Source organism: Falco cherrug, chromosome Z, assembly GCF_023634085.1.
Source record: "Falco cherrug isolate bFalChe1 chromosome Z, bFalChe1.pri, whole genome shotgun sequence".
NCBI lineage: Eukaryota > Metazoa > Chordata > Aves > Falconiformes > Falconidae > Falco > Falco cherrug.
Genome location: NC_073720.1, coordinates 58,221,205 through 58,237,719, shown reverse-complemented (window position 1 = coordinate 58,237,719; position 16,515 = coordinate 58,221,205). Strand labels below are relative to the sequence as shown.

General features: G+C 39.8%; 1 protein-coding gene across 6 annotated transcripts in view; it reads right to left on the bottom strand.

Annotated features, from left to right (window-relative positions):
* Positions 1 to 16,515, bottom strand: part of PAM (peptidylglycine alpha-amidating monooxygenase) — a 152,574-nt gene that overhangs the window by 78,101 nt on the left and 57,958 nt on the right. For all 6 annotated transcript variants that reach the window (XM_055698922.1, XM_055698924.1, XM_055698923.1 and 3 more), the window contains exons 2-3: positions 4,846 to 5,367; positions 3,648 to 3,768 (exon numbers count right to left, since the gene is read on the bottom strand). In XM_055698922.1, the coding sequence (XP_055554897.1) occupies positions 3,648 to 3,768; positions 4,846 to 4,937 (213 nt within the window). In that variant the 5' untranslated portion in view covers positions 4,938 to 5,367. The remainder of the gene's footprint in view (positions 1 to 3,647; positions 3,769 to 4,845; positions 5,368 to 16,515) is intronic.

The following is a 16,515-nucleotide window of genomic DNA, read 5'->3' as shown; positions in this document are numbered from 1 at the left end:
AGGGAAAACATGGGCCCTCTCTGCAAGGGAACAGGACACCTGGTTAACCAGGACATAGAGAAGGCTGAGGTACTCAGTAACTTTTTTGCCTTGGTCTTCACTGACAAGTGCTCCAGGCACACCGCCCAAGCTGCAGAACAAAAAGACAGGGATTGGGCAAATGACGAACTGCTTGCTATAGGCGGCAACTGGGTTCAAGGCCATCGAAGGAACGCGAAGGTGCATAAGTCCATGGGACCCGATGAGATGCATAAGCAAGGCCTGCAGGAACTGGCAAATGAAGTGGCTAAGCCACTATTCATCATATTTCAGCAGTCATGGCAGTCTGGTGAAGTTCTCATGGGCTGGAAAAGGGGAAACATAACCTTCATTTTTAAAAAGGGAAATATGGAAGACCCAGGAAACTACAGGCCCGTTACTCTTGCCTTGGTGCCTGACCAGATCATGGAGTAGATCCTTCTGGAACCTATGGTAAGGGACATGGAAAATAAGGAGGTGATTGCTGAAAATGAACATGGCTTCACTAAGGGCAAATCATGCCTGACAAATCTGCTGGCTTTCTATGACGGTGTTACAGTGTTGATGGATGAGGTAAGAGTGACTGATGCTATCTACCTGGACTTGTGCAAACCTTTTGACATGGTCCCACATGACTTTGTCTTTAACTGGAAAGACATGGATTTGCCAGGTGGACCACTTGCAACGGTTACACTCAGAAAGTTGTGGTCAACACCTTGACGTTCAAGTGGAGACTGGTGATGAGTAGCATTCCTCAGGGGTCCATACTGGGATGGTGCTGTTCAACATCTTTGCCGGCGACACAGACAGCGAGATCGAGTGCACCCTCAGCAAGTTTGCCAATGACACCAAGCTGTGTGATGCGGTTGACATGCTGGAGGGAAGGGATGCCACCAAGACGGACCTTGACAGGCTTCAGAGGTGGGACAGAGTGAGCCTCATGCAGGTCAACAAGGCCAAGCACAAGATCCTGCACCTGGGTTGGTGCAACGCCCAGTATCAGTACAGGCTGGGCAGAGGATGGATTGACAGCAGCCCTGAGGAGAAGGACTTGGGGGTGCTGGTGGACAAAAAGCTCAACATGGCCTGACGATGTGCGCTTGCAGCCCAGAAAGCCAGCCAAATCCTGGGCTGCATCAAAAGAAGTGCGGCCAGCAGGTCAAGGGAGGTGATTCTGCCCCTTACTCTGCTCTCGTGAGACCTCACCCAGAGTACTGCGGTCAAGTCTGGAGCCCCCAGCATAAGAAGGACATGGACCTGTTGGAGCGAGTCCAGAGGGGGGCCACAAAGATGGTCAGAGGGCTGGAACACCTCTCCTATGAGGACAGGCTGAGAAGGTTGGTGGTGTTCAGCCTGAAGAAGAGAAGGCTTCAGGGAGACCTTATAGCAGCCTTTCAATACTTAACATTGGCTTATAAAGAAAGATGGAGACAGACTTGTTTAGCAGCGCCTGTAGCGATCGAACAGCGAGTAATGGTTTTAAACTAAAAGAGGGTATATTTGGAGTACATATTAGGAAGAAATTACTTACTGTGAGGGTGGTGAGACCCTGGAACAGGTTACCCAGAGAAGTTGTGGATGTCCTGTCCCTGGGAGTGTTCAAGGCCAGGTTGGATGGGGCCTTGAGCAACCTGGTCTAGAGGCAGGTGTCCCTGCTCATGGCAGGGGTGTTGAAACTAGATGAAGTTTTAGGTCCCTTCCAACCCAAACCATTCTATGATTCTTGCTCTTTGGTTTATTTTTGCACCTTTCATGAGTAGAGATAAACTTGCAGATAGACCCTGAAAGCAGAAACCTGTATACCATACAATCATAGAATATATCAAGTTGGAAGGGACCCACAAGGATCACTGAGTTCAACTGCCAACTTATGCTCTTATATATAAATCAGCATGGACAACTTCAACTCATAGCAGATCCAGGGTCACTAAAAACATCTGCCCACATTTAGGGCCAAGAGGCACATGAAGAAGATAGTGAGGTACAAGGAAGCCACTACAGATGAATTTACTTTCTAAAGAGGATCCTTCCATTTCATGTTCTTTCTGCCACAAAAATGAACTAACAGCACTAGAACTATGAACCTGTTGGGTATCTCCTTCTGTGAACTGCAAGAAAATGAAGACTGTCTTTTCTGCCATTGCTTCTTGCTGAGCGTATCGGTGTTTAAGTTGCTCTAAATGGGAACCACATTTCCTGTACAGTTAGTGTGGGACACTGTGGAAGAAGGAAGTGAAATGAGAAGGGTAGGCAAGACTGAGAAAGGAAAATAAAAGCTAGACTTAAAAATACATAAGGCTAGTTATTGATTATTTTCACTTACCTTTTCAGGAATTAATGTGGTAAGTTGCTTTCTGTTGCTGTTTTCCCCCCATCCTTCCCCCAAATATACACTAGACTGTAGCATTTCAGTTTATTGTGTACATAAAGGCTGTTTGGTATAGGTACACACAAATATGAAAAGTATAATGTCCTCTCTATTAATTGTCACACCTTTTGTTGTTTGTGTTGGGGTTTGGTTGGGTTTTTTTTTTTTAATAGGAATCTGAAGTGACTGACCCCTTCATATGGGTTCCCTAGCTCTTCAACTAATGGCTCCTCAGGTAAAAATCAATGAAACATAATTTCAAATGTGCACCTGGATGAAATGAGACTATTTTTCACTCCTAAAAGAAAAGTTTAATATTTTGTTGCAGACAAATAAGATCTAGCAGAAACTGTATTTGTTTTGCACTCACTGGAATGAAACCACTTGCTCTAAACTACATGTTTGAAAGAGGTGCTCCTCAATAACTGAAAATGTCATTTCCCTTCAGTATTTTTAGAAAGTGCTATCTGCAACAATGAGTCATCATCTACTGCAGCACAACATCCTGCTCTTTCCAAGCATCTGCAGACCTCTAAAAGAGACGTAGGGTCTTTTAATGGCATATATAAATCATGTTGCCTCACTTCAAAAAGACCCCATTAATCATTGTTTATCCTGCTTAATGAAACTACGTGTGAAGATGAATGCAGAATCTCTTCTATGTGAATCTTAAAAATGCTAATGCTAAAAATCTTTACTTTTGTCTTCATTTTTACTCACTTGGCTCAGTAGAAGACAAACAACTTCAAACCTGAAAGAGTATATACCATTGTAACTTGTTTACAGTAGTTCTCCTGTAGTATTTTAAGGGTTTAAAATAATGACTCAAAGGGATTACCCTTATAAAATGCTTTTTGGTTGTTTCCTCTCAACAACTGCTAAACTTGCAGCAATATTCAACTTAAAGTAACTGAAGTCACTGTAGCATCATCTGAGATTTGGTGTAAACTGCAGCTCTAAATAAATGTATGTCTTACTAGCACAGCTGTAAATATTTCACTTTAATACAACTCCTATTTCTCCAACTTCAGCAATTCAGTTTGTGAAACCAAGAATTTACAAACAAAATTAATCGAATGAAAAGATTTTTCTCTCATTTAAGAATATTTTTCTGTTTCCTACTTTTCTTTGGACATACATGTACCTGTTACCCTTTTTTTTTGTTCACTTTATGGGAGTGATATTGTAGGCAAGGCTTTATTTTCCTAGCTTATAAAAAAAAAAGAGTAAGTGGCAAAAAGAAAAACTACATTTCTCTCACCTGCTTAGGTGTCACACCAGGCATGCGAATGTCCAATGCAAAATCTGACAGACCAAGTGAAATCACTGTCTGGTCACTTCCAAGGCATTCACTGGAAAGAGATCTGGTGGTATCTTTATACCTTTAAAAAGAAGGAGAAAGATTTTAAAAAAATCTCATTTTTGTTCTGTCTTTCTAAATAGAAAGGTTTTCAGAACTAGTAAAGACGTTTAACAATGCTGAATAGCTCCAGGATTGATCTGGAAATTTCAGTCCTTCATGAGCCGATGAAAACCTCTTAGTTACCAAGATACTGAAGTAGTTCCTTTGAGCAATCAGGCTGACTGGTTTGGAAAAATATTCCTGAAAACGTAACCTGTCAACTCATCTAAACAATTATCTGAGGTACATGACGTGCAGATAGAAAAATAATTCACTAGAAAATGTCAAGTACTGTTAATCATTCACAATGGTAACGGGGGAACTTTTAATTCCAACATCACAACATTTACAGCAACTCCCATTATAAGTAATGAAGTAAAATGGTTTTACAACTTCATGTAAATATCAAAGTCTGTATTGAATGCAATATATAAGCAAATTGTAAAAAAAAATGTAGAGCACTGTAAAGAACTAAATGATGAGACATCTGAAACATGCTACTACACTGATACAGACTTTGAGTATGTATACTCATGTATATATATAAATATAAAGTGATGTGGTAACAACTCCAGTGCCCAACATACCTGACAAACAATAGAACACTTCTTTTGAGAATTAAGAGGCTACTTCCCTTGTCCACAATAAAGTTTACTTATGCAATTTTGCATCCAAATCCCCTCCAGGTTTCCACAATTGCCCCGTTTCAAGCTAATTGATACTTTCTTGTTAAAACACTATGTTATACTGCAAGCTAACTTGAGCAGCTGAAATATATTTACTCCCTGTGTAGTCTCAAACATATCTGTGGCATTACCTAAAAAAATCTACTAATTTGTTTTATCATTCTAACCTCACATTTTATAGAGCAACCTATGGATAAAACAAGAGTTTCTGTCTTCAACATGACAAGAGCACCATTTCAAAATTGCAGTAAGATAGTTTAGAGCAAGTGAGCAAAACTGAACAAATACCACACATGTTTTTATCTAGGACATGCTTTTTCATACTTCATACTGCATGCATTCAACACATAAGATCTTCCCACATAACCCACCTCTTAAAGACAGAAAGTGGGCTTCTAAAACCCAAACAGATGTTTTGAAAAACAAGAAATAGTATTAGCAGGTTGTTAATGAGGCCAGCCATGTCCACCCTGCTGTTCCTGGCCTGATTAAGCGAGCAGAAAAAGGGCAGGGCAGTTCTATCGGCTGTGATCCTGACAATTAGGCGGCAGCAGCAGCAGCAGCAGCATCAATTCACGACTTCATTATTATGTGCTCCACAGGCATCCTCCAGCTTCTGACAGACCATCTGTCTTGGAAGGTGATGTGCTGTAAATCAAGAAGGTGGATGATGCTATGTCGTCTTTATTATTAGCTGTAAAAATCTGTTGAAGAATTTTCCCTTGCAGATAGATGACACCGTGCTTCTGTCCACTTAAGGACCTGAAAAGCAGTAGCACTCCTTATGCTTTCTCCCCAGGTTGTGCAGTTAAATCTGCATGTTACTTATCAATCCACAGTGCTGGAGACTCCAAGCGGCATCACTGAAACCAGCGTCAGTCATCCTTCAGAACCTGTAAAAACAGAAGCAGATAAAGGATGACTAACACATTACAGCATTAGTTCTCAGCAAATCCCTGTTGAGGCATTTTAATACATTAGTAAATTCTTTCACAAGCTCTAGCCCAGCCCAGTGAAGATTGCATGAAGTCTGTTGATTCCTCCTTTTCCTCCTCTCCCATCGATACAGGGTCAGAAATCAACACATTTCATATTGATACACAAAACACACCCTCGAACACATTTCACATGATAGGAAGAAATAGAAAAAAAACTTCAATATGGAAAATGTAAAACATGGAGTATTTTACACACAGAAACACTACTGTAATGTGTTCTACAAGCAGCAAAAAAAAGCCAAATGCTGACACGGCAAGAATCAAGGTTTGTAAATTTTAGCTACTATTGTTAAATATTTTTACACATACTGCAGGCTGGGAGAACATTTTACTTCTAATACAACCTGTAATACACCATAATGTCATTAAGGTATTTGTTTCTTATGTACTCTTGCTACTTTTTATATCCATTTCAGAAAACTGATACTTAGAAATTATTTTTGGAAATACTGCATCAAGAACTATTGAGATCAAACTGTATTAGTTGAACAGTTTTCTACCCTTTCATATATCAAGGCTGTATCAGCATAAACCATTACTCTCCTTATTGCTTTAACTGTTCTTACTTTCCCATTTTAGTTGATGCAACATTTTAATTTCAAAATTTTAAGTGTTTTTACAACTATGCTAGAAAATCACACTGTGTATTACTGAAGACATATACTAGTATTTTTATTGAGCATTCCAATTCTGGCAGACAAAAAAATTTCAAGTCATAATAAAAATCAGATCTTTAAAATTAATACTGGAGTAATGCTTTTAAGATAAATATTAATAGGCAAAACCCACCCAAACCAACTATCTCCCAGCCCCTGGAAGATATAGTTAAAATACTGCTATAAGGATGATATAGAAAAGAAGGATTCTAACATGAAACACAATTAAAATTCATGGGTTTTACGAAAAATCACTTCCATCTCAGGGCACATGTATCGAAAAGGCCTCTTACGAAACAAAATGCTTATGCATAGACTAGGAAACCATGTTAGCAACCTGCTTGTTGTTTAGCCATTATGCTAGGTTTGCACTGAACTATTAAAAAAACTGACTATATAAATCATCATTAAACATGCACATTTTATTCATTGAAGGATGAAATAAGTGATTCAGTCACAAACAACTAAAATTAGACTTCATCTTAGTTTTCAGCTTGCCCAAAACATACCTAAGCTGTCCATTCATGCAAGCAATGATACAAGTCTAATTCTTTTTTTTTTTTTTTTAAAAAATATAAAATAGCATGGCTTCACATCTGTGATTTAAATTGTCTTCACTAGTGAACTATGGAAAGCTGCAACACATATGAAAGACTGTACTATGATGAAAACTAAAAATCATTAAAAATAACCCCACAAGTGTAATATGATTCATGAAAAAGTTGAGACAACTACAAAACCAGAAAGCTTCATTACTTTTACTCTTTAAGGTACAATTATGTGACAGTAACTGTTCAGCATCTTTGTAAGCCACCTGAAGTCTGAGGTTAGTTACACAAAGCCTGTTCAAAATATCTACCTGGTATACAAATTAATAAAAGAAAGCCACTGAGAAACCCCATCATTAGTAGTCCCTCCCAATTTGAAATATAACAGTTTATTTACAGCAGCTTTCAGTTCTCACTGTCGAGTTAAGCATGGTGATAGTAAAAATCACCAGGACACCTCCTAATGTTACTGACAACTGCCTGAAGATTCATGGCTTTTAGAATGCTGACCAGAAAAAAAGAGGAAAAAACCCAAAGAATAATGAACTGAAATTATCTAAAAAAGCAAAGAAATCAAATTTGTAGTAAGATCAATACATGTATGCCTAACATCTGTACATTCTACTGAAAAAATGGGCCAATTTCATCCACAAGCTTTTTTTTTACTACAGTTTTACCAGACGCGTGGATATGAAACGGATAAAAGTTTAATTCACCTGGTACTTAAGATTAGATCGCTGCACCAAATTTTACACATGGGAGAGAAGAAGGAAAACAAACAAGGGCAGCACTATCCTGAAGAGATTTCAATGTAATTTTAGATGTGATGCAATATACAAGAATACCAGATAACAAGGGAAAAATGTGAGCATGGGAGATTCAATAATAAGATTACACAGTTACTTAGTTCATTATGTGGACATCTTGATACTACTGTTTTGCTTTCAATTTGGGGTAGGAGATCCCAAGGGAACAGAAGAAGTGAAGTGAAAAAGATGTAATTAATGACAAAGACTAGAGTAAAAGGTGAGAAAGGGAGATGAAAATTACATTGGGCAACGTAAACATGTTAGTTTATATCACATGCCCCACCCAGACACAGGAGAAAACAAATATATAAAACAAGGGAGTAAAGAAAAACAAAACAGCCAACAACAACTAGCACAAAGATTCTTACTGAACAGGACAAGAGGGAAAAAAAAAAAAAAAAGAAAAAAAGTGGCCAAGAAGCTGAAATTCAAAATACAGTTCAAAGTGGCATGTAACATAAAGTAAAAAATATTTCAATATGATGTGATACAAATTAAACAGTGAGTCTTTTAAAAGAGTAGCAATTAAATGATCATTTTCCAAACTACTTGTATTAACCACAAGTTCATAAAGTAATAATTGTAATAATTTCTTGTTTTCAGTTTAGTCACTAGAACACTTTATATACATTACCAAGTGAACAAGCCAGAAGCATGTACCTCACCTTCAACCACTACTACCTTCAAAGAAAAAACAAATAAGATGGTCAAAGCTTACAGACTCATATGAAAGTCTATCACAAATTATAATTTATCATAGTTTAATCTCTTTTTTGTTGTTTCTCATACATTGAAATCAAGGATTACTTGAGCTCTGTCTTCAGCTAGAGCAGAGAGTCCACAGGTCATCTTGGACAAAACTTTAAGCTTAAGCAACGATCAGGTATATAAACAATAGCCAGTTCAACATATGAACTGCAGCTAGGCCTCCAAGTTGAAGCACTTTGCTTCTTAATAACACAGGAAAATCAATATGTTGTGGGATCAGCTTAGGGATTCATTAACACGCTAAATATAGCTACTTATGACACTTTGGTCAAAGATAAACACAAAAAGCTTTTGGCAAGAAGCTGTCAAACTAGACAACCTCTTGAGTCTCAACATCAATAAAAAACATCTCACAAAACAGCTAGGTATCTAAAGGTTGGGAGAACAGTTATCAGAAACACAGATGTATAACAGTGATGCTACCGGACTGGAAGGAATAGCTGATAGGACATGCGGGCTTGCTGCCACGCAGAGAGACCTTGACAGGCTGGAGAAATGGGCTGACAGCAACCTCCTGAAGTTCAACAAGGAGGAGAAAGTGCAAAGTCCTGCACCTGAGAAGGAACAACTGCAGCCACCAGTACGTGCTGGAGGAAAGCAGCTGGAAAGCAGCTTGGCAGAAAAGGCCTTGGGGGTCCTTGTAGACACCAAACTGAACATGAGCCATCAATGTGCCCTTGCTGCAAAGAAGGCTAATGGTATCCTTGGCTGCATTAGCCAAAGTATTGCCAGCAGGTCAGGAGAGATGATCCTTCCCCTCTACTCAGCCCTGGTGAGACCACACCTCAAGTCCTGTGTCCAGTGCTGGGCTTCCCAGTACGAGAGAGACATGGACATACTGGCGAGGGTCCAAGGAATAGCCATGAAGGGACTGCAGCACCTCTCCTCTGAGGAAAGGCTGAATAAGCTTGGACAGTTGAGCCTAGAGAAGGAAAAGCTCAACATATATAAATACTTGAAGGTAGTGTGCAAAAGGTATGAAGCCAGTTGACAGCTCGTTCAATATCTTTGTCAACGATCTGGCTGAGGAAATTGAGGCCACCCAGATGACACCAAGCTTGGGGGGGGGGGGGCGCGGGCAGGGAGTGTTGATCTGCTTGAGGACAGGAAGGCTCTGCAGAGGGATCTGGACAGGCTGCACTGATGGGCCAAGGCCAACTGTATGAGGTTCAACAAGGAGAAGTGCTGGGTCCTGCCCTTGGGTCACACCAGCCCCACGCAGCGCTACAGGCTGGGGAAGAGCGGCTGGAAAGTGCCTGGTGGGAAAGGGCCTGGGGGTGCTGGGTGACGGCCGGCTGGGCAGGAGCCAGCAGTGCGCCCAGGGGGCCCAGGTGGCCAGCAGCACCCTGGCCTGTATCAGAAACAGTGTGGCCAGCAGGACCATGGAAGTGGTTGTTCCCCTGTTTGCCTGTACTTGGCCCTGGTGATTCAGTTTTGGGCTCCTCGCTTCAAGAGGGACACAGAGGTGATGGAGTGCCCAAAGAAGGGCAACAAAGCTGGTAAGAGGTCTAGAGAAAAGTCCTGTAGGGAGCAGCTGAGGGAACTGGGGTTGTTTAGCCTGAAGAAAATGAGGCTGAGGGGAGATGTTATCGCTTTCCACAATGACCTGAGAGGAAGCTGTAGGCAGGTGGGGGTCGGTCTCTTCTCTTACACAACAAGCGCCAAACAAGATGAAACAGCCTCAAGTTGTACCAGGGGAGATTTAGATTGGATATTAAGAAAAATTTTTTCACTGAAAGGGTGGTGAAGCATTGGAACCAGCTGCCCAGAGAAGTAGTTGAGTTACCATCCCTGGAGGGATATACGTAGATATGGTTCTGAGGGCCATGGCTTAGCGGTGGCCTTGGTAGTGTTAGGTTAACACTTGGACTCAATGATCTTACAGGTTTTCTTTTTCCAACCTGAATGATTCTGTGATTCTCTTCTATACTATAATAGGACCAGAGTCAATGGGCACAAATTGAAATACTGGAGGCTTCCTCCAGGCACCAGGAAAGACTTTTTCATTTTGATGGTGACTGAGCACTGGCATGGGTTGACCAGAGAAGTCACAGAGTCTCCATCCTTAGAAGTACTCAGGACCCACCTGGCCATGGTCATGGGCCCTTGGCTTTAGGTGGCCTTGTCTGAACAGTGTGTTGGACCAGAAGACCTCCAGAGGTCCCCTTCCAACCTCAAGCATTCTCTAAGTCTGTGGCAATAAAATCTTTCAACCTTTAGAAGTTATCTATATATGACCACTTCAGTATGTCATTTAAAAGTAGCAAACCAATCTCAGAGAAACTGATGCCAGATGATGTGGATCAGGGGTTACAACCATGCAAGTTCTAGCATTCCCCATGATATGGAGAAGCTAAAAGGCACCAAGGACAGATGATACAAAGGATTTTCCCTTTGTATTGTGTGAGCAGATGATGAAAACTTTGTTTCCCAAGTTAGGTTTGTTGGCTACTTTTACAACTCCACTACCCATGCAGGACAACGAATGGATAAGAAAATGCCAGGAAAGCCAAGAAAATTCTCCTCCGGTAAGCTCCTTTACAGCTTAACATCGTTTGGACACCAATGAAACCATGATCACAGAAAACACAGGGCTTACACAACTTTTAATGCAACGTATGGTCAAACAAATGCAACCCAGTATTTAGAGATCTGGTTTTTATTTTTAACTAAGTATCAAAAAACATCCTGACTTCTGTGTCATGTTTTTACCAAACTTTTTGTATTAAATAATAGATTTATCATTTTAGAAAATTCTTCCTTAAAGCTTTGTTACATTGTTTGTGGAGAACTCTTTACTTTACTTGAAGCAATTTTTTTTTTTTTTTGCATAGTTTTACAGAAAAACACTTAGAACATGATTATAAGTCACCCCAGAACTAATGAGGTTTTTTTTAGAGTAGAAGAAGTTGCCTTGAACTAGACTTCCGTGGACTGTTACTCCAAAATGAAAAATTTTCTCCATATACCAAACCCACTGTAAATTGTAGGCTGTCTTGTATTTTCCTCCTTTTGCTCTGTGAAATGACACCCTCCTCCCTGCTCACTGCAGCAATGTGTTAAATTTCCATCAGATCAACTGGTCAGTATGCCAGCAGGCAGCTGCTGTACTTCTATCACAACAGAAGTGGTGTGAGCATCCACCTGGGGCTGAAAGGAATCCCCTGTTTTGGTAGCAATCCACAGTGGATATGGTGTAATAGTAAAGGATACTATTTTAAAATGAGAATTTTAAGTTGTCAAATATAGTTTGCCTCTTGGTTTAATTTAGATTTCACAAATTTTTATCTTCTGCTACTCTTCCAGATATGGATACCAAAGGAAAAAAACAAAAATAAGATTGCTCTTGTTGCTGTTTTCATGAACAACCTTCTCTAGAATTTGATCTGCTGAGCATAAGTACACTGCATATTTTTAAAAGAAATATTTCATGACAAGAAACCTATTGTCCACTCCATCAGAGGAAGCACAGTATTTATGCACTGAATTACAAACTTCTTTAATTTTCTTGTGTGTATTACAGCAGTGAAATTGAATACTTTCTAAATGGATTTACTCTTTGCATGCTTTCCAAATATATTCAAGTTGGACAATGTGTACTTATTTCCTATTTGACTAGAAGTAGTAAATGAAAATTCACATTAAGCAGTGCTTAAAAGGATGGTTTATAAGGGCAACACAATTTATGAAAAAAGCTGCACAGCTGAATATCTAAACTTACTTTGAAGGACTTTGCTGACCTGTTAACAATGTATGTGCTCCTTGTTAGATGAAGCAGTTTTTATGGGTGTCCTACCGGGAAAGTGAATTCTGCTTCCTATGTGAAGACAGACTATCTGTACCTAGAAAAATCAATAAAGCAAAATCCTTCGAACACTCTGCCAGTTCAGCAGGTACGGAGAGTTTTACCTACTAGACAGCTTTCTTTTGAATTCAACTCAAGTTTTATACAGCAAAGACAAAGAGGATGAAGAGCTGTCATTTACACTCTGCCTTTTCCTCTTTGAGATCAACAGGTTCACAACATGACTTGCAGGTTCCTAACTGCGATAAGGAGTGAGAATTGCAAAGAGATCATAAACCCTATCACCCCAAGCCATAAACAAACCCTGTTCACTGAACAGTAAAGGAAACATTTGAATCATACTTAGTAGGCAACTCATACAGCAATAGCCGTCATGGAAATCAGAAACAAAAGGATGCAAGAAAACAGATTATGACATGTGTTTATGCAAAGACAGAACAAAGATATTATTTATAGAGGCATTACACAAAAAAGAATTTTATTATCCTCTCCTAATTTATAGAATAAATAGAAATTAAAATCAGCCTCAGAGTTCTTTTGTGCACATCAGGAAATGCATAAGGAAAACAGAAGAACCAACAGAAGCACAAAAAGCACAACTCAAGGTGCCAGAATCACTGTCACCCCAGGCTCCAATCTCTGCCCATAGCTGTTGTCCTCAGCGCCTCCAAGATGACTGAAAGGGGCAAACTTCAAAGCCTAAGCAGACCTGATTTTGTCAGATCAACTTCTAGGACAGTTAATTTTCTAACCAGTGAAAAGAGAAGAAAACGTACAAGAAAAATGATGCAAAAAGTTTTAACTGCTGCCTTGCACTGCGATCTTACCAAGTAGCCTATGTTAAGACTGGCTTATTTAACAAGTAGAGCTGTCCTAGGACTATCTCTTCAGTTGTATTTTCTCCCCTTTACTAAAGGAAGTATTACAAATACCACTCTCAAAATAATGCACACTCAGCTGTGAGACAAAGAAGTATCTGAAAAAGATGGAAATTGAATACTACATAAACTAGAGATACATGCTGGTATGATTCAGACCAAATTAAAACTAATCTTGGAAATTCTGGAAGTTAAATAAATTTCTGAATTCTAAGCTAAGATTTTCAATATTCAAATTTTTACAATTCCAGGTAAGAATTTTATTCATTTTCTCCATCATTGTACTGTAAACTACCAGGTATAAACTTGTTTAAGAATGAGGATTGTACTTCTTTTGACAGAACAGAAATATGCAGGCTACCACAAAAAATCATTTCCTGCTCCCGTATCAATGTGCTTGTGTTACTAAAACATCAGAATATTTCAAGCAGAAAATCACTTTTATAACCTGATTTTTCATTTGTGTACATCCAATCTTTTATAATTATGAAACAAACTCATGAAACTGCTTGAAAACACTCCCTATTAAAACAGGAAAGTGCCAAATCTCTTTTTCTTCTTGTGGGAGTCACAGAGTTTTCAGAAGTCTGAAGACCAGAGAGAGCATGTGTTAGTTCTTGCATTCTGCATTTTAATAGCATTTGAAAAACATTTTATTCACATCACCTTGTTATCCTTCTGCTTTGACCAGGTATCAAAACAGGTAAAATTCTCTTGTCAGGGAAGATCAACACTTTTCACTGAAGACAACATCTTACCAAACTGCTAATTTGTATTCTGAGAAAATGAACAAGTTGGATGGTACCAATTACTTGCTTAAAAGGGAAAACACATGAGAAGCCTCCACTTTCATTTTAATATCCAGATCACTATCTGGTAATTAGTAATCTGGCACAAGGTAATAAGGATGCCCTTTGTTTTTCCCTTTGTTATGCAAAAGCAGAAAATAATAAAGGGAAGCTGTATTATAGAGTGAGGATTAGTCTCCAAGGATAAAGCAAATGCGAGATAATTTAAAACATTTAAGTTCAATTACACATTACATATGATCTATGAATTAAATTCATCACATGTTCCTTCACTGAGAAGGACTTTTGAATCAGGCTCCCTGAATTCCTTATGCACCAAGGTACATACACATACAAGAGCAAAGCACTTTTTTTTTTTTTTCCAGTCACAATGTGTAGAACTTTATTAATATGGTGTACTGCCTTCACATGGCAAGGTTTTGGTAGCAAGGGTCCTGCTGCAGGGGTGGCTTCCTTATGAAGACACCAGAAGCTGCCCCCATGTGGGAGAGAGCCAGTTTCAGCTGGCTCCAAGATGGATCTACTGCTGCCCAAAGCTGAGCCCATCAGCAACACTGGTGGTGCCTCCATGACTAAGGTATTTAAGAAATGACAAAACACTAACAGCAGCTGGAAGCCATGCGTGAGAAAAACATGACAGAAACAACTCTGCAGACACCAAAGTCAGAGAAGGAGAGAGAGGAGATGCTCCACGTGCTGGGAGAAGAGATACATCTGCAGCCCATGGAGAAGACCACGGTGAAGCAATTTGTCCCCCTGCAGCCCCTGGAGGACCACAGTGGAGCAAACATCCACCCTGCAGCCTGTGGAGGACACCAAACTGGAGCAGGTGGATGTACCCTGAAGGAAGCTGCAGTTCGTGCGGAGCCCACACTGGAGCAAGTTCCTATGAGGAGCTGCAGCCCATGAAGAGGAGCCCATGCTGGAGCACTCCATTCCTGAAGGACTGAACCCTGGAAGAGGACCCATGCTGGAGCAGTTTGTGAAGAACTGTCTCCCACGGATGGGATCCCATGATACAGCAGGGACCTGAGGAGGAAGGAGCAGCAGATAAAAGTGTTATGAAGTGACTGCAACCTCCATTCCCCATCCCTCTGCACTGCTCAGAGGGATGATAAAGGAGTTGGGACTGAAGTTGAGCCTGGGAAAAAGGGGCAGAGGGATAGGTATTTGTAGATTTGTTCTTATTTCTCATTATCCTACTCTGTTTAATTGGCAATAAAGTAAACTGATTTCCCTAAAGCTAGTGACAGTAGCTGGCAAGTAATGTCCCTGTCCTTATCTTGACCCATGTCCTTGTTGATGGAGGAGGAGTGATAGAGGAGCTTGGTGGGCTCTTGGTGGCCTGTCAAGGTCAACCCACCACATATGGCTATTTTAGACTGGTTAATTCAAAAGAAAATGCATCTGGGAGTGACTGGGTGAGCAGCCGAATTCACAGAGCACAGGCAACAGGAGATGTAGCACAGCTACTGCTCAGAGTACCTGTGAGCACAGCCCTACTACACTGCTGGTGAGACTGCGGAGCCATGCAAGTTGCTCACTTTCATCAAACAGGACATTCCTTTCTTTTCTTTTTTCCTGTCCCTGGCCACCACAGGGGGGTTAAACCTAGGCTAGTTTTCTGTCAGATTAGTGAGCTGGTTCACAAAGGTACTGGATGAACGTAAGCGCTGGAAAAAAGAAAGAAACAGCAATATGTAGCTAGGAGTGAGGACAGCAGCAGGTGTGGGAACAACTTCTAATGCTAGCAAGCTTCTAGCTCTGCTTGGTCATGTGATTGTAATGCACCTTTAAGCATGGTGCAAGATTCCTGGTTTAGAACAACTTATTTCTGAGTACACTGCTGTAATTACTTCCACAGTTCCTATTTGCTTAACACCTGAATAGGATGCTGGAATGTCCTGTCAATCCAAACACTATCCAAGACACACGCATCCCACATACACACCCTGGAAAAACCCACCTAAACACATTTTCTTCAAGAGGAGCATACCATTAGATGAATGAGATAAAGGGAACTATTGTCAGTAAACAGGATTACTATTATCTGGGAATATACTCTGAAAATAACTTAACCTTATCAAATAAAAAAAGGTATGGGTGCCAGAAAAAAAAAATAAGAAAAATGCTTATGTTACAATTTTGTTACAAGTGGTCAATCTTCTAGCAGAAGATTTTGAGAGAAAGGTAAAGGAGAGGATTGTTGGTATTCTACCTCACATGCACACACAGAAAAAAACTCCACAAACCCGAACTTTTTTTTTCCTTGAGTTGTATGTATGTAGTACAACACTCTTAACTGGGACACTCTTAAGAGCCATTCCAGATTAAAATTGGAAATATCCTCCCACAGATTCAGCCTAAGTGATGTAGTTCAACTGAGATTTACAGTATTGTAGCTTCATAAAATCACAAACAACTTCACTAGATGAAAATAATTCAACAGGTTTGTCAGAGTTCATTACAAAATTTATGTTGCAGTCTTCTCTTGTTCTAAATGTTTCAGACAACACTTCTCAATTAAAGAAAAGATAATGAGTTGATGAAAACTAAGTCATTGATTCTAATTGAATTTAGTGTTAGTTAACAATTGAGCCATATAAAACCCATACTAAAAGCAGATAATTGAATTCAGCTATTATAGCTCTTTTTATGAAAAACTTTCTTCCAGTTGAATATTGTACTTTTTCAAAACTAGTATCCATGAAAGTAATGATTCTATAAACATAAAAAAAATATGCTAGAAGTCTAACATCTCTAGAAAGAG